Here is a 26891-nt window from a genome sequence, read left to right on the forward strand (position 1 = left end):
TCCGTTAGTGGAAGGGTACAAAATGAGATATACAATGAGATATGTATATCAAAGGTATTCTTAAAATTGCTCACTGCTTTTATGTTATAATTCTATACTGTATCAGCACAAGCATACCACAACAATACACCAACACTGGCCTGGCATCTCACCTCTCCTATCTTCTGTTTTTTGGTTCAATTTTTAAACTATTTATTTGCAGTTTTTGAGATGGGAACAAGTAAGGCAACAGGAATGTTTCCAAATTGTACTTTGTCATCAGAACCTTGCAAATCTCAACCGCTGCTCACTGAGATAATAGAATAGGGTACCCAGGATGGAAATCAGGCTTCTTGGCAAGTAACTTGTTCATCTACAGAATTAACATATAGGCTACGATTGCATCTTGTCACTTAAATATGTTACATCTAAATATTATACACTAGAGTAAATATAAGGGTCTACACACAATTGAAGTTAGGGTCAAAAAATAATTATGGGAGTTTCTTTCTTGACAGGTTTGTCTCATCTGAATCACAGTGACTGACATATGGGAGCTGTGCAAAATAAACACAAGTGAGCTGAAATCTATCTGTTTTGGTGCATGCATCATCTCTGATGTGATTAAGTAATTTCTGATTGTGGAATCATTACACAAACCAGAATGAGTTCAGACTGATTTTCATATTATGGAATGAGTGAATATTGAGGTGGGGGGGGGAATTATTTACTTCTAAATTGAAAGACAGTAACTTGAAATCATAATGAAGAAATATTATGAAAGAGAAACTTTTCAGAGCAGAGCTATGTGTTCAATATGAAAAAAAAGGCTCAAATCTGCTTTGCTCCTTAAGATATCCAACTGTGCTCAAGAAATGTGAGCCACTGAGGGGAGAAATCTGAGTGCCAAATACTAATCTAGGGAATTAAGAGGTCATGTTTTATAAAATGAACAAACCGTGTGCTGAAAATTCCCTATTATTCTTTAACTTGACAAAGCATCACAATTCAAGTACTTTCTTCACCCTTTAATCTCTGCATGCAAATCCCATATAAAATCAAAGAAAGTTTGACTATAGATTTTAGAAAATAGTTGGTGAAAAATATCAGAACTCTGTCTCTCTAGACAGAATGTCCAAAAGAAACCTTGGTATCTATTTCACTGTTTCACATACTCAGTATGGTTATGACTTCTACTGGGTATGAAACTGAGTGAAATCTTACCTACTAAGGTATGTAATATAATACACTCATAGTAACAACAATAAAAAAAGGATACAAATGGAGGGAGGAAAGATTTGGGAGGATTTTTCCTCTGTCAATTTCTTCATGCAGTTGGTTTATTTTATTCACTGGCTTATCTTAGTCCTTTCCAGTGACTTGAAACAGTGACCTGAAAGCTATACTTAATGAGGAGTCCTGCAAGGAAACCACAAAATCTGCAACACACTCACTTAATTCCCTTTCCACTCTCATCAATTATATAGTAACATGGGATTGAATCTCTAAGAAAAGCTGCAAAAACTGCATCAGAAGAGACCAAATAAATAGGGAGGTATTTCTTCCTCCTTCATAGCCCTCACCACTGTGTGCAACTCCTGGGATTCCTGGATGGTGATGCTGGGGAAAAGTGCTCAGTCTTGGTGAAGAATCCTGGGGAGATGTAGGACTAAACAAAGGCTTTTCAGCTTTCTTCACTGTAGGAGAAGACATATCTGAAACGGAAAGACCGCATAACATTCAAATTAGCCTAGAAGCCCAGTGTTAAACTTCAGGACAACTAATTTTGTAAACTGAAAATATTTATGTTTACAGCTCTTTTTATAAATCTTGTTTGGTGAGCCAACTCCCCTGTTACCAATTAACTAATTTTAAACTATTGCTTTCCAACATATGAATGAATATTATTCCACTATTCTTCGTCCTAAAAAAAAAAAAGCCTACATCCCTTTCATACCAGACAAGCCAAACAGTGAAGCCTTACAGAACATCACAACATTATCTGCTCCTTAAACAGCCACATATTCTTTATTGCACTTTTTAATGGAACACCTATTGTCCAATGGACATACCGTACGACCCTTGTTGTTATTGGGCAAAATGAATATTCTGGGGATGGATATTCTGAAAGGGCAGTCTTGGATAGATAGCTGGGGTAAATGGGAAATTGGCAGTCCTCCAGTTACAGGAAAAACTAATCTCCATATGATTAAGCCTATGAATCTCCTACAAATAGCCCCACCCCTGCCTAATAACAAACCAGTCAATATTGCTCAATATAAACTACCTGCTCCTGCCACAAAACCAGTGACAGAATTACCCAAACAACTAGAGCAACAGGGTATTATAGAAAGAACCCATTCACCATATAACAGCCCAATATGGCCTGTTAAAAAACCAGACGGGACGTGGCACGTGACTATTGACTATAGGGCTTTAAATAAAGCAACTGGTGCTTTAACAGCCGCTGTTCCTAGCATAGTGGATATAGTTAATAGAATAAATGAACGTGCTTTTCCGTGGATGAGCGTGTTAGATATAAAAGATATGTTCTTTAGGATCCCTATACAAGAGCAAGACAAACAAAATTTGCTTTTACTTGGGGTGGAATACAATACACCTTTAATCACCTACCCCAAGGTTTTAAACATAGCCTCACCATCGGCCATGCTATTTTTAGCTAAAGAACTAGACTCAATCATCCTTCCACCTGAAGTAACGATTTTACCATATATAGATGATATTCTAATCGGAGGACCAGATGAGGAAACGGTTCGCCAAAGTATGAACGCTATTGTCCAGCCAGCACTTGCAAGGATTAAATATTAGCATTCCCAACTCAAAACAGCGAGGACCAAGTCAAGCAGTTATCTTTTTAGGTACTCGATGGATAGGAGGACGGAAACTGTGCCAGAATCTGTATTAACAGAGATACAAAATATTCCGGCACCTTCTGATAAAAAAAGAATTGCGGGCTTTATTAGGAACTTTTGGGTTTTGGAGGTCACACATTCCTGGATTCAGTATTCTCGCGAGACCTCTGCATGATTTGCTGAAGAAAAACGCGGTATGGAACTGGGAACAAAAACATCATGCGGCATTAACTGCTTTAAAAGATGAAATAGTTACTTACCAGCCTATGGGACCGATCCACCCTACACCCTACCCTATAGAAAAATAATAAACATATTTAACTTTGGGGTAAATTTAGCTTCACATATAGCATTAATTTTAATGGAAGCTTTGTATTTTTTTCTCTTTTGGATAAAAATATAAAATTAAATTTTAATTGTAAATAGTGTCCAGATACTAGTCATTTCCTGGCTCAAATTCTTTAGCACATATGGCACTAGCATAATCTTGTGACAGCCTACCTATTCTGGGTAATTTTGTATGCAAATAGTTTAGTATTGAGTTACTAGAATGTGTTTAGTACACTTGAAAATATTTGCATTGCAAAAGGAGAGCTGATCTCCTGAGGAAAATCAAATTGATATTTTATATTAAGGGACTACTTTGGACATTGTGTGGTACTGTTCTTTGGAAAAGATTTACAGTACAGCTAGCATATTTAATTGACCTTCATAAGAGAAGGACCCACTACTGCTTCAACAAATTCATAAGCTATTGGAACATTCTCTAATATTCATTCCTCACAGTGCTCTTTTTATAATTCTGAATCTTTGCTCTGATAATTTCACCACTTACTTTGATTCCCTATGAACAGGCTTAGCAGTGATTGCAGTGTTCAGTAAGTTCTCAGGAGACAAGTTGGTTGGAAAAAAGAAAGAGCACTTATTAATGACACAAATAATTAGTGCAGCTGGGTATGCTTTGGCTTCTGGAAATGTCTATTTCACATTGGACATGCTCAGAGGCTCAACACATGGCCACTGCTATGCTTCCCTTACATATCTGTGTTAGTCTATCCATTCCCATACTAGTAAATTGATATTCAGGCTTATGTTTCCCCATCCCCCCACCCCTTTTAGTTATATAAATTGCTCTATGACAATATTTGTCTTTGAAACAGCATGTAACTGGTCAGTACATCATCTAATATTTTACCAGTCCACTTAATTGGTCCATGCCATTTGGATTCTGTCCTTTTTGTATCTGGCCAGCTCCCTCAAGACATGGGACTAGAGTGACTCACTCCATTCTGATTATGTTAAACTTTCAGCTGTACTCACTGTGGTCATTCTGGAGTCAGCACTGACTCAACACTCATGCCTTCTGTGATACCAGAATTTCTCACGCTACTGCCAATGGAGCTTGCCTCAGGTCCCATAGCATGAATGCTGTTTGTCAAGGTGGCTTTTGAATTTTCCTTTTGGCCCTTCACAACATTCTACCTATAATCCAGCCTCAAATTTCTGTAGCTTCAGCACCATGTATAGGATAGCATAACATTAGAATATTTTCATTTTGATTTTTGTAGCTCCTGATGCAAATACAACTTGTTGCCTCTCCTGCAGAAAAAGCTCGGCTGGGGTCCAACTGAAAATTGCCTTATACAACTACCATAAACACTTGAAAAGAAAGGTGTAAGCACATTGGAGAATATTGTTGATGCTGTAGCCCTTGATGTAGAGGATAATCAGGATCAGGGCAGAGGGGGTGGGAGACTGTGCAATCAGCCATACAATTCTGCAACAAGACAGTGGCCTGCAGGGCTAATTCCTTAGCACTGACCAAGGCTGTGCTTCATTCCTTCTGAAGATGTACTGAGAGATGATGCAACTGATTAGCTAAGTCTTAGCAATTTAAAATTGGTGGATTGATGATCTGCATGCAACTGCTCAAATGCCTGTTTATGAACGTCTACCCAATACCAGGGGTTTGAGACTGAATTGACAGTGCAGAGACTAAATGGACTTGGATACCAAAGCATTACTAGTCACAGATATATTTAATGTTGACGAGTGACACAATTTCCTTGTTCCACAGGAGAGATGGCACAGTCCAGGAGAGAAGCCAGGAAGGTCAGCGTAACGGTTTCTCACATGACCTTCCTGCCCCACAGGGAAATTGACATGGTGCAGGAGAAAGTCGGGCAGGTCAGCATAGTGATTCCAGCCATGCAGTGCATAGCCTGGGGGCAGAGCTGTGAGATCTCCTCTGTTAGAGCCCTCAGGCAATCCTAGAGCCTGTCTGGGGAGTCTTCTTCCAGGTGAGGAACTCATCCAGGCTTTTGCTCTCTCAGGGTCTCTTCTGAATCTCTCCCCAAGCAACTCCAGACCACATCAGTTATAGGATTGGGTGGAGAATACCCCATTCTGATTGGCTCAAATTCCCATGGTGCCTAATGATTGGCTGTCACTGTTGCTGGTCCTCACAGTCTATCCCTCTGGAAGGTTCTCCACACATTGGTCACGACACAGCATTTAACAGGTTAGTTATAGGGGAGTAATTTGAGGGTAAACAAAGTTTAACCAGTCCCAACCCTATGCCAAACTACCACATCTGTACACATAAGTCTCTGTAGATCTATTTTACATTGTGCATGTAGTATTTCAATTGTTGCCTTTTTTGAAATCTGAATTAGCAATTAAGCTATCTTTAGTCAATTTATGTCCAATAGACATAATGGCTACAACATCAATTTTTGGACTCCTTAAAATTCAGAGATTTCTGTTCTCCCTATAAGGACATTCCATAGGTTTTCGTTATTTTTTATGATTTCCAACCCAAGTTAAATCATCATTCATTACAATGTCAGCACCTTGTAGTCCTTCAAACATCTGTGAAATTACTCTTTAAAATACCTCAGGAGCAGAACTAATATCAAATGGCATGTTCTTAGGCTTCAAACCTCTAAATGGTATATTTGGACTAGATGATCTCCAGAGGTCCCTTCCAACCTCAACCATTCTGTATATTTAAAGTCATCTAACTTAACTTATCCAACTTGCCGAAAGGCAAGCCCTGAATCCAAAATTTCAAATACAATTGTTTCCAACAGATTAACTGGTACTTCATCAGTTTTCATTGGATAACACATATCTTTCTTTTGATACCTTTTCTGGAAGGGTGTAATGCTTATTAAGCACTTGGGAGACAGACTAATTGGAAGGAAAACGTAAGACTTCTATTAACTGCATGATGCTCTTAGACATTGTTGAGGCTTTAAAATGTTTCTAAATTATTCTGGGCATGCTCAGAGACTTACCAAAGGCCATTTGTCCTGTGCAGTATATAGTAGATCTAAATTATTTGTCAAGAGCCCTAGAATGATGCAGCTGAGAACCTGGAATGATGAAAAACATCCCTTCTGCAAGCTACCTTGTCCTCAGAGCCTTCCTAGCAGAGTACTGTACTATTAGTCCAGAAGCTGCTATCTTATATTATTACTTTTTCAATCCTTATTTCCATTTATGTACTTCCATGTGTCAGTGAGCCAAAATTTGGGGAATGGGAGGGGGCACAACTGGTTTTAAATGCTGCCATATATATTTATGTGGTAGAAGAAACCACTGGGAAATCATAAGGCTTTTGACCCTCAGGAAGGCATTAGAGTTGAGTTTGATTTCCAGGTGCCAACAAAGGAATTTGTTACAAGTGAGTCAACTCAAGATATTGCCTCTTTTGGGATTGAGTTGGGAAAAATAAAAAAGAGCTGAATTCCATGTTACTCAGCAAGTATCCTCTTTTTCTTTCCCAGTACCAGTAGCCCAGCTAACCACATGCTTGGTGGTTCTCATCAGTGAGACACTTAGTAATATCAACATTTAAAGTGTCACCAGTAGCTTTCTCAATTAAAATAATAATGACAACAATGGAAGCAGTTGAAATGATCTAAGAGCTATGTGTTAGGCTGACTGCAGCCTCAGGCTTGCACTCCATTCACATTTCAAAAATTATCCTTCCAGTTATAAGGCAAATGTTTAGTATTTCTGATTCTAGAGTATAATTATTCAGCAACTTTAAAAAAGCATTCAAATATGCATCCATTTGAGCAGCTGTATAATGGTATTATGGGCCTGTGTATGAACACATCTGTCAGCATAGATACTTCCATAGAAAGTATGTTAGTATAAGCATTGTTAGCATATTCAATCCCATACTAATAATATGATACCTATCCATACAGCAAGATAACAAGCCAACTACAAAGACAATTTGATGAGAAGCAGTGGTTGCTGATTTGCAAGCACTAAAATACCCTATTTTCTGGGAATCAGCTGGTTAGAACCTGAACTGAATCAAATAACACGCACTTTGGTGTATGCCATCAGCTGTGCTGCTTTTTGTCATTCATTATGTTGAATCAAGAGAAGCATGGTCAAGCAGTCTGGATGCAGGTCTGGGAGCTACAAACTCAGAGGATATATTCCTGGTCTGACAGTGTCATGTGTGTCACTTCCTAAATTTGAAAAAAATTTAAAAAAAACTTCCTAAATATGAAAAAAAAGGGAATAGTTACTTACCAGCCTATGGGACCGATCTTCCCTACACACCCATTTACACTACATATAGGCATAGGTGATAAGGGCTATCAATGGGGATTATGGCAGCAAGACGTGCAAGGTAAAAGGGATTACCCTATTACCTTTGGCTCTAAATCGTGGCAAGGCTCTCAGGGGAACTACGCTCCCTTGGAGAAAGTGCTATTAGCAGCATATGAAGGGCTGCTAGCTACCGAGCCAGTAACTCAAGAAAGGGAAATCAAATTGTGCATGCCTATTCCTATTTTAAAACCAATTTTATCTGGTAAACCTTTACCCCCAGGGGTAGCACAAAAGACTACCGTGCAGAGATGGGCTTTGTATATACATCGCCGGGTGACAAGTGATGGGACGAGTAAAGAAAACAAATTATCGGAGAGCGTAGAGTGAATTGGGGTGCCTGTGGAGTACTCCCATGCGCCCTCCTCCCCGATGACCGGCCCCCAATGGAGAGGCAAAGCCGCAGCTCTGTCGGTAGAGACCAGAGAAGCTTTCACAGAGGAAATGGATGGCTCGGCCCAGCTAGCAGAGCTCAGAGCAGTGGAAATAGCCCTGGAGCCTCACCTCCATCCTGGGAAAGGTGATGGAACAGCTCATACTGAAGGTCATCACTAAGCATCTGGAGGACAAGAAGGTGATCAGGAGTAGTCAGCATGGATTCACCAAAGGGAAATCATGCTTGACCACTCTGATAGCCTTCTATGATGGAATGACTGGCTGGGTAGATGAGGGCAGAGCAGTGGATGTTGTCTCCCTGGACTTCAGCAAGGCTTTTGACACTGTCTCCCATCACATCTTCCCAGGTAAGCTTAGGAAGTGTGGGCTAGATGAGTGGACAGTGAGGTGGATTGAGACCTGGCTGGATGGCCGAGCTCAGAGGGTTGTGGTCAGTGGCACAGAGTCTAGTTGGAAGCCTGTGGCTAGTGGTGTCCCCCAGGGGTCAGTCCTGGGTCCAGTCTTGTTCAATATATTCATCAGTGACCTGGAGGAAGGGACAGAGTGCACCCTCAGCAAGTTTGCTGATGATACTAAACTGGGGGGAGAGGCTAACACACCAGAAGACTGTGCTGCCATTCAGAGGGACCTGGACAGGCTGGAGAGCTGGGCGGAGAGGAACCTCCTGAAGTTCAACAAAGGCAAGTGCAAGGTGCTGCACCTAGGCAGGAATAATCCCATGCACCAGGACAGGCTGGGGGTTGACCTGCTGGAGAGCAGCTCTGCAGAGAAGGACCTGGGAGTGCTGGTGGACAACAAGTTAAACATGAGCCAGCAGTGTGCCCTTGTGGCCAAGAAGGCCAATGGTCTCCTGGGGTGCATTAGGCAGAGTGTTGCCAGCAGGTCGAGGGAGGTGATCCTGCCCCTCTACTCAGCCCTGGTGAGGCCTCACCTGGAGTCCTGTGTCCAGTTCTGGGCTCTCCAGGACAAGAGAGACATGGCACTCCTGGAGAGAGTCCAGCGGAGGGCTACCAAGATGATTAGAGGGCTGGAGCACCTCTCCTATGAAGAAAGACTGCAAGAGCTGGGCCTGTTCAGCCTGGAGAAGAGAAGATTGAGAGGGGATCTCATCAACGTGTACAAGTATCTGAAGGGGGAGTGTCAAGAGGATGAGGCCAGCCTCTTCTCCGTGGTGCCCAGCAACAGGACAAGAGGCAATGGGCAGAAACTGAACCACAGGAAGTTCCATCTGAACCTGAGGAAAAACTTCTTCCCTGTGAGGGTGACAGAGCATTGGAACAGGTTGCCCAGAGAGGTAGTGGAGTCTCCTTCCCTGGAGATATTCAAAACCCGCCTGAACACGATCCTGGGCAATATGCTCTAGGTGACCCTGCTTGAGCAGGGGGGTTGGACTAGATGATCTCCAGAGGTCCCTTCCAACCTAAACGATTCTGTGATTCTGTGATTCTGTGGAGCAAGGAGCCACTTGTGTCTACACAAACTCATATGCTGTATGGGCCGGTGCCACCCAATGGCTAGGGAATTGGGTGAAAAAACAATTGGCAAGTAAATGGTAGAGATGTATGGGGAAAAACACACTGGGAAAAGATTTATGATGTAGCTCAATCTAGAAACATATCCATAGGACATGTATCTGCTCACCAAAAATCTAAAAAGCCTGAGACAAAGTGGAATCAGATGGTTGATCATGTGGCTAGAATAAATGTATTATGAAATTCTGAGGCAGAACGGTGAGGTAAGTGGTTACATGAATGGCTAGGACACCCTGGGAGGTATGATTTATTTCAACAGGCTGCAAGGAGAGGATGGCCTGTGACAAAAGCTCTGGCAAAGCAAATTGTAGTCTCATGCCATTTTTGTCAAACAATGGTACAGTATATGTCAAAGGGACAACAGTTTGCCAACCTCAGGGAAGGTAAACTGCTCTAGCAAGTTGATTATATTGGCCCCTTAAAGAGAACACCTGAAGGCTGGAAAATGCATTCTCACAGGAGTAGAAATGATGAGTGGTATAGGGAATGTGCATCCCACCCAAGCTGCAACTGGTCTAGCAACTGTAGTTGGCTTAAACAGGTGGTTTGCCACTCTTTCCTTGCCCCGAGAAATACAATCTGATAATGGATCACATTTTAAGAATAAAGAGGTGCAAACTTGGTGTTCTTCAAATGGAGTACAATGGACTTTCCACCTCCCTTACTGACCTCAGAGTAATGGGATAGTAGAAAGGTGGAATGGATTACTAAAACAACAGCTACACAAAAGTGAATCTATGAATACCTCTAAATGGGGATCCCATTTGTGGAAAGTTGTAAGTCGGCTAAGTAAGTGACAGATTCCCATGGGAAGTCCCATAGATAAGGAGTTCATGCCAGTAGCTGCACAAATTCCTGTTAAATCAGAAGTAAAACCCGATCAAAGTCCTGGAGATGAGGCTGTGGTTAAACACCCAGCTCAGGGATCAATCTGGGTAACTGTTGTTTTACAGAGGAAAAGGAGTATGGGATGCTGTAGACACTAAAGGGAGTAAATTAACCATAACTGAGGCTTGGATTACATCCAAGACCTAGGTGTCTTCTCTTGCAGGAAAATGTAGTGTTACCTTATCACCATGGGAACACTGATAACTAGAACATACACCTGAAACCTGTCTCTAACAGGTTCTGCCTTTTCACATTGCCCATGGAACAACTAGGATATTGAAAATTTGAGGGAAAACATCTTTCCTGTGAGGGTGACTGAGCACTGGCACAGGTTGCCCAGAGAGGTTGTGGAGTCTCCTTCCCTGGAGATATTCAAAACCCGCCTGAACACGATCCTGGGAAATATGCTCTAGAGGACCCTGCTTGAGCAGGGAGGTTGGACTAGATGATCTCCAGAGGTCCCTTCCAACCTCAACCATTCTGTGATTCTGTGAAAATAAGTCACAACTCATCTTTAGAACTACAGTTACAGGAGGAATAACATCTGTAATAGCACGAGGCCAAGGTCTGATAGTAGGCAATAATGTTACACTAACCCTAAGAGCTAAAGTAAACAATGAGTACAACATAATAATATATGGTAACTTTTCTGTAAAAAACAGTAATAATCAATGGGCAAGTCAATGTAAATGGACAAAATTGTTACCACTTGTTCCTGATTGTGTATCTTAGAAAACATCGCAAACAACCTCTTAACAAAAGTACTCCCCGCTTAATGCAATTTCATGATGGACGAGAGCCTATGATTATGGCTTCAAAATTAATGGCAATTAATGTACATTTGAACCTGACCAATGTGCGCACTAGTGCATGAAATGAAAATAAAATAGTTTTCACTGTGATTTATTTGTATACTTTTGGAAAGCTACTAAGCATATATGAAGAGCAGAAAGATGTCCAAAGCATTTAAAGTTATCAAAAGTTAGACATTAATCATAACACAGTGCCCTGTGCTACCTAGAATTCTCTTCAAATGTTACCAAAGGAGATTATATATTTTTTAAAATTTCCAGTGCCATTGCAAATTATTCTTGCATATATTCTCATATTATTGTGGAAGTAAAGTATGTACACACCCAAACAGTGGCATCTTATAAATTTTGAAGAATCACATAAAGAAGGATTAGATCATCTCCTTACCCAACAAGTTAATTCAGTCTACAAAGGAAGATAGAAGAAAGCTGTTGTGAAGCATAGCATATGTAGCCTGATCATCATTAGCAGCTTGTACAAATGGTATTCCAGATGTCTATCTGTTCAAGACGGCCCAAGGCAATAATTTTGATCAATTCTAATGTGATAAAATGGTGCAGGGAAAATGTGCAGAAATGTGTTTACGTCAGCCTTTATTTAAACTGTTGTTTGCTTCCAAAGAACCTTAGGAAATACTAATGAGACATGAGTTTCGACAATTTCCTCGTCAAAGCAAAGACGCTTTTCCTTAGTCTGAAGCAGCTTGTCGTTCAAGTAGCTTGCTGGATAAATGTCACTTGGCACACCAATTGGCAAATCACCTGTTCAAAGAACTTTGCTGCAGTCAAGTACTGATCCAGGGCAAGTTCAAACATTCACCTGCCTGTTTTTGGACACCTGCACAACTTTCTTGTACAACACTGCAACATGGCAGCTTTTCTTTTTTTTTTTTTTTTTTTTTGCTTAAGACCTAAGAGACTAAAGGGATGCAAGAACTTTCAGTTGATTGTAAGATCATGAGAGCCATAAATCCTTTAGACTGGGCAAGCAGCAGATCAGTCTTCTAATCTTTACCTACAAGCAAACTTTGCAGAGTACTGAATTCCATTGTTGGTCTGTTGGTCTTTACAGTCCTCAAATTTTATGTTTTATTAACCTTGACAGCATTTCCTTTCATAAACATAGAAGAGTTCTATCTGCATGTCCTTATACCTCCCAGAATATCAAATAACAAAAACATGCCTCTATACAATCAAGTTGTAGGATACTTTTTATTGTTGTGGGTGATCAACTGCAAAAAGATGGACAACTAAATATCTTAAAGTATCCTAATTTTTACTGATAAAAAGTAAAACAGTTCAATACAGTTCTTTGAATTTTAAGAATATGTACACTAGCATTTGAAAAGTATAATTCCAGTGCACTGTTATTTAAATTAAGATATTTAGAAACTTGCATACACATTTCTTAAAATTAATATTTTCTATTTTTTTAATCAGTTGGGTAAAGCAAATGTGGCTTATAAAACAGGGAAAGAAGAAGGATGTAGGGGTCAGATTATAAGCTTAAAATTGAACATATACACATAAAAATCATATCCCAGAGTAATTTCAAAAAATGTGTAACAGCATGACAGAACATATGGACTTAATGCTTGACAGTTGTTTGATGGTGTCACATGACATAAATAATTAATTGCCATATCAAAGAGATTCTTTCTGTTTAAATTAACATTTATTCCCACTAAGATTAGTCTGAAACTATGGCAAGATAACCTGCAAGAACAGCAGATGATAATTCTGCATCCGTTTCCTCCAAACCTCCCTTCCTGAAGACTGGCAACTTGCTGCTTCATCTGAATGTAATAATAGCAAACTTAGCAGCAAAGTTACTGACTGACACATAATCTAATGTGTTATTCAGAATCATAGAATAGGTGAGGTGGGAAGGGACCTCTGGAGATCATCTAGTTCAACCCCCCTGCTCAAAGCAGGGTCAACTAGAGCAGGTTGCCCAAGACCTTGCCCAGTCAGGTTTTGAATATCTCCAAGGATGGGAGACTCCACAATCTCACTTGGCAACCTGTTCCAGTGCTTGACTGGTGATGTGTTTTCTTATGTTTAAGTGGAATTTCCTATATTTCAATTTGTGCCCATTGTCCTGCCACTGGGTGCCACTGAGAAGAGTCTGGGGTTGGACTAGATGCCTCAAAGTCTCACTCAAAGATAACCTCACTGGCAAGTGTTCAAGAGTCTGAGATATAAAGGCCCACTACACCTAGCAATGCTGCAGAATATGATATTCAGGGAAGAATGCTGACCTAGCTCCAACAAGCAAAAATAACTTAAAATGCATTAATTCAAGCCTCTCTTTTTCATTCTCTTTCTCATTTTTCAGAGTTCTCTGGTGTATGAAACATACAGAGTGCCAAAGGTAGTTTCAGTCCAGAATTCTAACTACCCAATGACAAAGGGTTCTTTGTGAAATTACTTAAGCAATCCGCACAATAAAATTATTTGCTACTATTAAAATGAAGAAGGCTGGTAAAAAGCAAATGAGCCAAGAGCTTATTTACAGAGTATAGTTTTTTGCAGCAAAAATGACCAGTGGATAAGAAGGAATTGAGATGATAGTTGGAGACTGCAGAGATCAACTGTAAAAATCTGGCTCAGCAGAACTGGGGCTCAGGCAGTCCAAGAGGTACTGCATTCTAAGAAGCCTTTATAGCTCACTCAGCAGCACAAGCGGACTACATTTCACAAGTGGAGATATGCAGAGGCCACTTCTGAGAAGAACATTGGGACTATTTTTCCCTACAAATACAAAAATTTATTTAAAAAGCACAAAAATTAGCTGAGGTACAATACTGTCTCACATGAAAAATGGCAATAGAAGTATCACGGCAAAACAGACCACAGTCACAAAGGAGAATGTTTAGACTAAGGATACCTTCTGGGGGCTGAAGAACAATTCTGCTGCCTTGCTGTTCTTGTCACAGGCTAGATTTTTTAAATTCAGCAGTTAATGCTGAAAATGGATTAAAAAAAAAGAGAGAGAGACCCATGAGAAGGAAAGTATAGAAAGATGAAGGAAAAAAACTCAAACAAATCTAGTCTCTTGAAACAACTTTGTGAGAGAGGAGTTAACAAAAAAGACAGTCTAATGATGAGAACGTAAAAGGACTTCTTCCATATTCAACTCATGAAATACAGAGTTAGAATATAAAGGTAGGGAGAAACAGATTAAAAAGAGACATTAGTATCATTAAAAGTATACTGATTTTGTATAATGATACAAAAGTATCATTAAAATAAATGAAAATAAAATACAGCTAAATTAAATTACTGAGCACGTGTTACCATGCACACAAAGATAAAAGAGAAAACCTGAAGGCAGAAAAGCACAAGCAAAAAAATCTCAATGCAACATAAAAAACAAGAGCATCCCAAAGAGTCAATCAAAACCAAAGAGGTGAGAGGAATGGTAAGCAGTGTGTCCAGAAGAAGGCAAACATCACGAAGGGCAGTAAAGCAAGGAACTGCATGTCTTTTTCTCTGTTTCACTTTTACACATCGAGCTGCATATTTTATAGATTCTACAAAAAAACTATAGAACCACAAACAGAGGACCCACTAAACAACACAGTGTACAAATGCCTATATGTTGGAATATTCTTTCACATCACAAAGAGGAGGGAAAAGTCTACACTGACATTAAGGTTTATGAAACATCAAGATAATATCAGAGAAAGCTATGAAAATTAAATTTACTCTTTTGGCAGTCATAATTTTCTTCTCTGAACAAACTTGCTTCTGATTACCCAAAAACCAGAAATATATATCAACATACTTTAGCATACAGATGTAGTCACCCAGAGCTACATGAGGGTTCCTTAGAGAAAGCCTTGGACCAATTCTGAGTCACACTATAGGTATACAGTATGGACTAAATCCACATACAAGAGTCTATATCAATGTAAAATTCCAAGGCAAAAGCTGAATAAATTAGTGCTGTCTCAGTCAAAGTATGGAGACACCTTTTTTTAAACTCAAAAATATTTTACTCATAATCCCACTGCAATTATGTTTTATACAGTATATGCAATACAGATTGCTTCATTTACAACAAATATTTTGATAACAATATTGCAGTCAACCAGGTGGAAAAAGTTAGGTGACTGTTCATACTATGCACCTTTGTTTGTTGTTTCTTTAATTACATTTAAAAAAACTCAACAAATATATACTACATAGAAAAAACATGATTCCTTTAAAAAGCATCATTTAAAAGCAGCATTTATTGCAATAACTGAAAGGTAGATGTGGAGATTTAATATATGTTTCAATACTTTGGGACAAAATGGCCCCATATTACTCACCTTGATCTCTTTCATGCCATGTCCGATTCCCAGCAGCTGGTGAGTTTGGTGAAGGATAAAAGTCTCCTGTTGGGCTTGGTTCCATATTCTCATCTATGGAAATAGTTTTGGAACGCTTGCTGTTGAAATAATGAAAGATTCGGTAGTAAATATGATATGCAGCTAGTAGTGGTACATTTGGATTTCAACAATAGTGGTTATTTGGATTTCAACAAGTATTTCAACGGAAAGTAATCCGGGCATAAAAATCAAAAGTTGCAAATTTTAAATCTGACATATTAAAATATTACATATGTTATATAATAATGACTAATGCAGATATGTGCTTACATTTTTCATATGTCTTTAAATTTTGGATATGGCATGAATGGATGATATGCAAAAACCCCTATAGGTTCTAAGTCTACCAGCATTCAGTTACACAACCAAGGATCTGATTCCTGTGACCTGCTATAAAAAGGTTGTATCATGAGAATGTTAAACACTATAGAGAATCCATGAAAGCAAAATAAAGCATTGAAGGGGTCTTAATAATAAAGTCAGCCATGTATGACTGGAATTTTTCCAAATGTGTCAATAAGGGAAAAAGCGTACTTTACTATACTTCACCAGGTGAAAATTCTAAGCTTTTCAAAGATAGCTACCCTGAAACAAAGACTCTTCATTTTAAATTAGTTTATTTGAAAACAAAAGGCCTCTATTTCAAGCCATGCTATATAAAACAAGACAACATTTCGATATAGTGCGGGAAAGGCAAGTTTCTTCTTAACAATATATACTATATACTATATAACAATATATAACAATATGCTATATAACAATATATACTATATACTATAATATATATATACTTCTTAACAATATATACTGAAGATATTAAGCAGACTGCTAAAAGGAAACCAGGATGAAGGATTCATCCTGTAATTAAATCTTGGAATTAAATCTGGCAAGGGATGTCAAGGACAACAAGAAGGGCTTCTTCAAATACATCAATAGCAAAAGGAAGACTAGGGAAAATGTGGGCCTGCTGCTGAATGTGGCGGGTGCCCTGGTGACGAAGGATATAGAGAAGGCAGAGTTATTGAATGCTGCCTTTGCTTCAGTCTTCACTGCTAAGGCCAGTCCTCAGGAATTCCAGACCCTGGGGACAAGAGAGGAAGGCTGGAGAAAGGAAGACTCTCCCTTGGTCAAGGAGGATCAGGTTAGAGATCTTTTGTCCAAACTTGACATCCATAAATCCATGGGCCCCAATGGGATGCATCCGCGAGTGCTGAGGGAGCTGGTGGATGTTATTGCTAGGCCACTCTCCATCATCTTGGAAAGGTCCTGGAGATCAGGAGAGGTGCCTGAGGACTGGAAGAAAGCCAGTGTCACTCCAGTCTTCCAAAAGGGCAAGAAGGAGGAGCCAGGAAACTACAGGCCGGTCAGCCTCACCTCCATCCCTGGGAAGGTGATGGAACAGCTCATGCTGGAGGTCATCACTAAGCATCTGGAGGACAAGAAGGTGATCAGGAGTAGTCAGCATGGATTCACCAAAGGGAAATCATGCTTGACCAATCTGATAGCCTTCTATGATGGGATGACTGGCTGGGTAGATGAGGGCAGAGCAGTGGATGTTGTCTCCCTGGACTTCAGCAAGGCTTTTGACACTGTCTCCCATCACATCCTCCTAGGTAAGCTCAGGAAGTGTGGGCTAGATGAGTGGACAGTGAGGTGGATTGAGAACTGGCTGGATGGCCGAGCTCAGAGGGTTGTGGTCAGTGGCACAGAGTCTAGTTGGGGGCCTGTGGCTAGCGGTGTCCCCCAGGGGTCAGTCCTGGGTCCAGTCTTGTTCAATGTATTCATCAATGACCTGGAGGAAGGGACAGAGTGCCCCCTCAGCAAGTTTGCTGATGATACTAAACTGGGGGGAGGGGCTGACACACCAGAAGACTGTGCTGCCATTCAGAGGGACCTGGACAGGCTGGAGAGCTGGGCGGAGAGGAACCTCCTGAAGTTCCACAAAGGCAAGTGCAAGGTCCTGCACCTAGGCAGGAATAATCCCATGCACCAGGACAGGCTGGGGGTTGACCTGCTGGAAAGCAGCTCTGCAGAGAAGGACCTGGGAGTCCTGGTGGACAACAAGTTAAACATGAGCCAGCAGTGTGCCCTTGGGGCCAAGAAGGCCAATGGGATCCTGGGCTGCATTAGGCAGAGTGTTGCCAGCAGGTCGAGGGAGGTGATCCTGCCCCTCTACTCAGCCCTGGGGAGGCCTCACCTGGAGTCCTGTGTCCAGTTCTGGGCTCTCCAGGACAAGAGAGACATGGCACTCCTGGAGAGAGTCCAGCGGAGGGCTACCAAGATGATTAGAGGGCTGGAGCACCTCTCCTATGAAGAAAGACTGCAAGAGCTGGGCCTGTTCAGCCTGGAGAAGAGATGATTGAGAGGCAGTCTCATAAACGTGTACAAGTATCTGAAGGGGGAGTGTCAAGAGGATGAGGCCAGCCTCTTCTCCGTGGTGCCCAGCAACAGGACAAGAGGCAATGGGCAGAAACTGAACCACAGGCAGTTCCATCTGAACCTGAGAAAAAACTTCTTCACTGTGAGGGTGACAGAGCATTGGAACAGGTTGCCCAGAGAGGTAGTGGAGTCTCCTTCCCTGGAGATATTCAAAACCTGTCTGGATGTGATCCTGGGCAATGTGCTCTAGGTGACCCTGCTTGAGCAGGGAGGTTGGACTAGATGATCTCCAGAGGTCCCTTCCAACCTAAACGATTCTGTGATTCTGTGCGATTCTGTGATTCAGTTGATTTTTTTTTAATCAAACAATACTGTGAGAATTAATTGATCCTTTTTTAAGTGTACTAGGTAAACTGTAAAGCTGAAAATACAATGGAGCTAAATCCAGAGATGTGAACTAAATAACTCATATACTAAATGCTGGTGGAAGAATACTCTAGCCCTGTTAAAAATCAAAAGTTTTTTAAAATCCTGTTTCACTACTCAGATACTTCCTGGTTCACTGAAGGTGCAGAATCCTGCAGTATGAGAGATTCTATAGTATTTGTGATATTATGGTATTATAGGATAGCTTTAGAAAACAAAGGGATTTTAAGGAGTAACAACATGTCATTCTAGAATTGGAATGAGAGCAGAGCAGATTCTTCAGCTCTATGGTACTGCTTGCCTCTCCTGAGAGTATGAAAGGAATGCTTCTCAGAGTCGGGAGGTGGGGGAGGGAAAGAGCAGAGTGTGCTCATGCAGGGAAGAAGTGGCCTCTTGAGGCCAAATCTTGCTGTACCAGACACATGGAGAACCTCAAAAAATGGTAATAATAAGACAGTTTGTGGCTACCTTACATGTTTCTCCTGTTCTCCACTGAGCTGGGATACTTCCCCTTAAAGGGGAAGCAGTGGTGATGCTATGAATATAGACCCCTTGTGGTTAGCCCTGGTTGCCTAAAGTACCCTAAAACCTATTCCACAGGAAACAATATCAGTCCTAACATAACAATCAAGAAGGAAATCCAAGAAGGAGCCCTCAAAGACAGCTTTTGTGCATAAAATTAGCTAGTAGCATTAAACACTTCTAGTATTCTCCAAGCCATAAGATCTCTTTGTTACTGAGTAGCAGTTTCAGAGCATGTAACACTCTTTTCTTAATAGATCATTAGTAATCATTTCAAAACCTGACAGAAGGGTTATCTGTGATATCAATGTTAATGACACACAGTTATGTCACCATTTCAAACTACAGGAAGATGTTTTTTTCCTTAAGTTACTTATTTATATATGATAGACTATATAAATATCCTACTTGACAAAATCAATGACAATTCAGAAAACATTATGCTATTGATAGCATTTGTGAATTACTTTTCCTGCACTATTAATGTTAGTTTCGTATCAGTATTTATTTAATGTTTTTACCTGCTTGGTGGAGAGGACAGTGACCTCTGTAGATTTACACCTGAGTTCATGTCATGATAATATGACTGGCTCGGAAGCTCTCCAATTGGGAAGTTCATACCAGTTCCCTGGGTTATAGGTGCTGAAAGAAGAGTCAAAGATAATCTCTAATCTTTTTACCATCTTTTCATTTTTAGCAGTGGAAAAAAACATCATGATGTTACTATATGTATCTAATTTTCTGCCTCCTGCAGAAACCAAGTTCTATCAGTGTTTACATATCTTAAAAATGAACTTGCCCCCCCCATCCCTAGAAACCCCTTAATAGTTATGCAGACAACATACATATCTATTGTCTCAATAATTGTCTCAGTATGAAGAAGTGACAAAAAAAATGATAAAAAGGTAAGCCTTCTGTAAAAGGACATTTACAAAATGAGGCAAGGTTTATAGGGAGAGCTAATGTCCTTTATCAGAGCAATTGATATAACTGGAAACAACAAATTTGGAGACACAGAAACTCTTATTCAGGGCTGCATTAGTGTTTACTTATTCATATTAAAAGTGGCCTTCTGCACTGAGACCATGTTGTAGTGCTTCCTTTTACTTTCACCCAATGGCAGAGATACTGCTTTGTTTATGTACACCTACACACAAACACACATACACACAGCATTATCTTCACTTCCTTACAGAGGTGCTGTGTATTTTAGCATTTCAAGAATAAATTATATGTTGTGGTATATTTACCTTTGTTCACTCTGTACATTGTGCATTTTAACTACCTTTGGCACTTAAAAGAACAATTGCATGTTGTGTAACATATCTGAAAGTTTGTGTTTTTCCTGACAGAGAAAACACAGCTCTATTGTGGCCCGAGGTTAAAAAAATGCATGGTTAAGAAATCCCACAGAAGCCACATGCTTTAAAGTTTATTATTAGAAGTATATTATGTGTAACAGTCAGCAGCAGAAGATATGATTTTATAAGGTACTCTACAATATTGATTCTTTTTTAAATGGCCAAATACTTTAAAAAGTATTTAAACACCTGTCAACTACAAGTAAACCTGAATTTCACATATGCAAATCCTCAACTTCCTCAAAATGGCAAAACTACGTGTGTGTACGCAAACACACACACACACACACAAAACATTGTATCTTAACACTGCAGGACCATGATGTTCAGTATTTTGCTGAAGCAAAAAAAAAATTATTATTTTAATTGTTAAATGTTAATTCTTGAGCACAGTGAATGAAATGAGATTTATACCTTAAGCCATGCTAAGTTAATTAAACTTCTTAAGCATCCTGTCCTGGTATGAATTAGCTCCCATGTAAGATCTAGGACAGATATATTTGGAGAGTTCTGTCTCATTTTTGCTCTTGCCCTCATCCAATCATGAAAGAGATTTTCCTGTACCATTCCATTGTCATAATCTTGACAATATATTATGTCATAACTGCAAACCCTTCTACATATCACTTTGAAATGTTTTTGTTTGCTTCTTAATGAAATCTTAAGCAAAATACATTAATAGCATTTGTACTAAAGGGGGGAAGTGCTGAAAAAGCAATGACAACTGAAAATATGCATTGTTTTTATGCCATAGCATTACTGTAAATTCTTAGATGTCAAAAAAACAGATTTTCCCATCTATATTCATTTTATATGCTATTGTCTACAACAAAAAATTTACCTGAGCATTGATATTTATAAATGATGCTATCTTTTGTGTCTTTGTGTGCGCTGATGTTCATATTCTTTCCAATCCCAAAACAAACTACTGTAATTAAAAACTCAATTATTACAGCAAGTGCTCTAAATAGGAGAAATAGACTAGCCTATAATACATTAGTCATCCTCCCTATCCTTGCTATGATGTAATTTTCCTTTAAGAGCTATGAATTAGAAAGTAAACTAAGAGAAAAGAATAATCAGATGGTTTGCAGAATTCAAGGATGTGCAGAATAACCTGAAAAAGTTGAAATCCCAACAAATAAAATTACCGTAGGTAATGAAAACTATTATTGACATATAAGTCCATGAAGCTGTGCATGAGAACATGCAACAAATTCATTCAATCTTTAGATAAGAGACTTCATTCCATATTTGAAGAGACAAATAAAGCCTTCTATCTGTTATAAATGCATGCAAGATAAAGTATAATATTGTGCTCAAAGTTATCAGAATTCTGCATAACAATAAGCATTTTCTACCCATCTTCAGGCCCAAAGCAAACTCCATTCAAGTTAATAGAAAACCTTCACTTTATTTTAGTAGTCTTTGGATACAGCTCTTAGCATGTGTTAAATCATTAAATGTAATTGTTAACTTACTTCTGGATACCCTCACAAGTTCTGACACGTTGAACACTCCAGATTTTACAAAACTATCTTCAAGATACACTGGAAAAGATCACAATACCATAATCACTATAACTAGAAAATAAATAAATGTACAGAAATATATGCAGCATCTAACAACAGTATAAACATAGAAAGTTCAAAAATTAGACCAAAGTACACCAAAAGCAGATCACAGGATGAAATGAGAGCTGAAATTCAGAGAGAGATGTAAAAGAACTTGAGGATCTGTAGGAAAAAAAGTTTCCTTAATATGTCCACGAAAATTAACAAGCAGTATAATGAGTTCCTGGTTAGCCATCCAAAAACAGTATAAAATTCAGTTCCTTTATTTTCCTTTTCAATTTTTATGTCAGTATTAAACTAAGAACACTATCAACTGGAGAAAGCAATTTCATTATAGGATCGTCAGTAATCCATTTCTGCTGAACAGCTTTTTGGCTTAACTCTTGTCCTGTTTGTTGTGACCTCACATTATCTCCTTAGACACCAAACCTTCACCTCTGAGGCTGATGAGCATTTTAGTGTTGATGCCAATGAAAGCAGGGACTGGGCAATATAGCTGTTCACTATTCAATGTTTTTTTTTTTTACTTACATGCTGAAATATATATATTTAGTAATTTACAATTAGGCAACCAGGTTTTACTAGTTAATGGTTTTACTATTCTGGTATCTGTTTACGTATTCTGAGATAAGCAGATGTGATTTACTTTTCCCTGTCACAGAAATTCAGACACGCTTTGGAGTAGTGCAGTGAAGTAACAACATATATTGATCAATTTCATTATTGGCTATCCCAGTAATGTAGCTAAATACCATTTATAAAGACAATTGAGAAATCAAGGCTTCTATGGAAGTCTCCTATCTGTAATTATTATATAAACTGATTTGGCTAAATTTGAGATTACATGACATGATAGTCTTTATAAGTATGAATGCAGTACATTTATCTTTAGAATTATTGGGATCTATATGTTGTACACATCACTGCTCCACTAGTATTACTGTGAATTTGCTTTTACAAAGAGGATATGCATGTATGCTATGCATATGTGACAGCACACTAAGCATTGCTTACTGTGGTTTGTATAAAGTAAAATACAGTCTCCTTTCACATTTAACAGTTATTTTTTGCTTTAGAAATTATCAAACTTATATTCCAAATGTTTGAATGAGTAATACTAGCATCATAAATACACAAATAAAAATGTAAATGCACCTACTGGAATATTTGTCAATATGGAAATGATGATGTCCTGACCCTTTTCTCTTAAAATATCTTTTAGCAACTATTGTTTTATCTTCAAATAATTTAGCAGAATAGTGTCACTATAATCAGAGAAGTGACTATAAGAATAGTGTGTTTCACTTAAGAGGTCTGTCCTCAGGTATCTTTGGAGAAATCTATGCTTACTTTTCTGGAGCAAGCAGGGAGAGGAGAGGGAGAAGGGAGTTTGTGCTGCTTTTCAGTCTTATTAGTCCTGCAGAGCTGAGTGACCCAGAATCTCTAATGGTATTTACTAGCATATGTATAAACAGTACATCTGATGATGCAAGCTGAAAAACGTGAACATATTCGACAGTGCAAACTTGGCAGCCTTCTATCTGTTATGCTATTTGTTATACCTATAAGCCAATGTGAAGAAGAACAGAAGACACACTTAAAAAGAAAACAATTTCATGTTGTTGAAGGCCACAGGACCAATTATAAATCAACCTTCCAGAGCTGAAAAGCCACTAAATTAGTAAGTGGAACTGCAGTAGACATATAAAGTGACATAAACCTATGGAGTCTATGGAATTATTTTGAATGATGCTTTGACAATGCCACGATGTTTCCATCTTCAAGTTGATGTCATATGATATCACTGTATATTTTTATTAGTAGCTTTGTAAGGCTTCCCCTCTCTCTCATCTATTTCTTTTCATGTCCACCCCTTTCTAACAGCTTCTCTAATGTTCTTCCACTTTTTCCTCTCAAGTTCTCCTTCACCTGGATGTTGCAGGGATCTCTGCCATCTTCATCTCCAAGATGACATAGTTTGAGATTACTCAAACTATCACTGTAGTGAAAACAAACCCCAAGGCTCATTTTATTTAGAGAAAAAAAATCCTATAGGGAGTTTTCTATATATAATATCTTGGGCCTTCTCATGAATTTTTAGTTTTCCACATTGGCAATACTGAGGATACCCACATAACGTAAAGGGCAATAGCAAAGTTTCCTCCTTGCGATAGCAAAACAGCAGCAGGTTTTGCCACTGTGTGGTACCACTATTTACACACACACATGCACACACACACACGACAAAACCGGCCATACATTGCAGACTGATGAATCACTATCTTTCACCCTGCAGGTTTCACCCCTGCTGTGGATGAGCTACAAATAATCATAACCATAGATATATGCAAAGGCTTTGCCTGGCATTAGGAAAGAACAGGAAAACATGCAGATCTTAACAACAACAAGCCTGATTTTTCTTTATCTAATGTGACAAAACATTCTAAAAGATATGGAGCAACCATAAACACTTTATTTTACAGGCATTGAGCTACTTCATTCTGAGCCTTATGGTAGATTCCAATTATGTCTTTGAGTAGGAAAACAAACACAGTATGTTTAGTTTCAGCACCAGTACAGTTCATCAGTTTTAATTAGCTAAGAAGTCAAACTGTGGTGGATATGGTATAGAACAGTTCTTGACTTCTAGCTGTGCAACAGAAAAAGTGTTCTGTTATTAAATCACTGTAATTTGTTGCAGAAACAGGCACTGTAAATATGATAAAAGATAAATGGTAAGATTCTGTACATAGCAATTGAGCACCAAAGATTCAAGATACCACCTTTCACCTTGGGAAGCTGATCTCCCTACTGAACAGGGCTTAACATTCATATTCACATTATTATACTGCATGCAAGAAAAAGATATACAGCAATACTCTGTATAGCATAGAGTTTTTTTGTTCTGGGAACTTTTTTGGATCAAGTATTCCCTAATGCACTGCCTGCATTAACATGTTAAAGAAAATTGAAATTGAAATTCTTGATATGTGTTTCTAAACTGTTTGGTACAGAAATTAAAGCATTTGATAAGACTGTTGTAATGCTGCTTCATTCTTCTTAAAGAATTTACTATATCTTTTGGTGGTCATGATAACACATTGCTGTCTTTGCTGTTTAAACCTAATATAACCACAAAGCATTGCCATTTACTAAACTCATCTTGTCTGAGAGATGACACTCCGAAATGCATTTCTTTAATTATCAATCTTTTTTTTTTAAATCTGAATCCTATGAAAAGAATTTGCCTGCCAAAAGCTGCATAGTGCAATTTCATAAAATCAACTGATCACTTCCCAAACCCATAAACTAACATTAGATTTTTCCTCCCATTTTTTTTTTTTAAAGCATAAAAGACATTCCTAAAAAATACATTTTCCTAACAATACCACAAAGATCAGACTGGTGTCATTAACGATAATAGGCAAAGAGGTCAAGAGCTGAGCAGCAGTTCTGAACAAGCCACTCTAAAATTCCTTTAAACAAGAGGAACCTGAGATAATTTCCAGTTCTTATACTTCTTCCTCCCTATGCCTGTGCTATGCATCCAAGTGCTGAGTTATGATTATTGGTTTTAAGCATTTTAGGATTTAAAAATGTAAAAAGTCCAAAACTAATGAAAAATATTTTAAATTCACACTAACTGTACTGTACAGGCCTTGTTCTCAAATTATGTTAAAGCTTACCAGTTACATCTGGCTTTACAAATATTTAACCAGCCTTTTTTGTGTCTTCTGTTTTAATTGCTCTTTTATGAATGCCCATTTATGTTCTGCTGTATACTGTCTATAGCCAAAACATGAAATTGCTTTCTGGTACCATTAAATATCTTATTTTTTTCACTGGTATGGCATTGATTTTGAACATCTTATAAAGTAGGAGTAGGGATTCAATCAAAGTAGGAAATATTTAGCTTCATTGTATTTTTATTTTTGGATTTTTAAAAAGAGGAATTATAAATGAGTAGGTAGACTTCCTAGCAGTGAGATACATTCAACTGCAGTGGCTACTCTGAAGAGAAGGGATGGAAGCCTGAGCCTTGTATCCAGCACTTTACATCACCTAACTTAAAGCCTAACCTAGTGTGTTACGTGCTGAATGCTACTCTAGGTTTGCTTGACCTCTGAAACAGCTATGATTAAAAATAAATAATTTGATTTTATTGCTCCTTTCATCAGAGCGTCTGAAAACTGACATTTTAAGGACCAGCTCCTACTTGCCACAGTAGCAAACTTCAACAGGGAGCTCTTTAATTTCAGTAGGAATACTAATAGCATAAAGCTACTACTCAGTAGGGCTAGTGCAAAATTAGTCTCACAAACCTATATAAATAAGGTTACTATAAAGTCTAGAAAACTTCTGACTCTTTCTTATTGGATGTGTTTTGGAAGCCAATCTTTAACAGAGTAACGAAAATGTGTTCCCATGGAACCAAAATTTCTCCAAAGGGAACTAAAGGTGGAAAACATGAGCCAAGAAACAATGCAGAAGATTTTAGCAGTGATGTCAGTTGTAACAGTTGAACTAAGGCTCTAGCCAACTTAAAAACATCACAGAATGAGGTGGGTTTGGTTACCACATGATTGTCTCTGGCTTTATTGTATGACCATAGTTAAGTTTTTCCTACAAATTACAATGATGAAACTGGGACAAGGAATAAACAAGTTGCAAGGCCCTTGACTAAACTGGATTTTTAGCATAGTAAAGGCCTAAGAAGCTGTCGGTCAAAATCTAAAATTAATTAGATAATATAAATAATATTCAAAATCTTAACTAAAACAACAATACTCTAGAATGCTGTAGCAATTTCAAGAGGGAAAAGCTCAATTTAATTGAACATGGAACACTACAATCCATTAAATGAATTGCCCAGAAGCCTACCAAAAAATTTAAAGGGGAACTAACATGAGTACACAGCACCTTCCACCCAAAACCATGAAATGCTTTACAAGCTACAGTTAAAATTTTAAAAAGAGATCAGAGAAACTGTTTTCTATCATTTCAGGAATTATCTGGTACCCAAACAGGATTTAGGAATTCTAACTTCTAACACAACCAGTATTTAGTAAGTTCTTGGTTGTGTATGCTTCTGACTAGAAATTATTGTGCTCACTATTGAATATGACCATATCTGA

The 26891-nt window shown here is 38.6% G+C and overlaps 1 protein-coding gene across 2 annotated transcripts in view; it reads right to left on the reverse strand.

The window, feature by feature from the left end:
• The window catches only part of LOC104139159 (nuclear factor 1 B-type), a 198570-nt gene that overhangs the window by 56339 nt on the left and 115340 nt on the right, over positions 1–26891 (reverse strand). For both annotated transcript variants that reach the window (XM_068925260.1, XM_068925261.1), the window contains exons 4-7: positions 21664–21732; positions 19343–19463; positions 15435–15553; positions 1563–1694 (exon numbers count right to left, since the gene is read on the reverse strand). In XM_068925260.1, coding sequence (XP_068781361.1) covers positions 1563–1694; positions 15435–15553; positions 19343–19463; positions 21664–21732 — 441 coding nt within the window. The remainder of the gene's footprint in view (positions 1–1562; positions 1695–15434; positions 15554–19342; positions 19464–21663; positions 21733–26891) is intronic.

This window comes from Struthio camelus, chromosome W, assembly GCF_040807025.1.
Source record: "Struthio camelus isolate bStrCam1 chromosome W, bStrCam1.hap1, whole genome shotgun sequence".
NCBI lineage: Eukaryota > Metazoa > Chordata > Aves > Struthioniformes > Struthionidae > Struthio > Struthio camelus.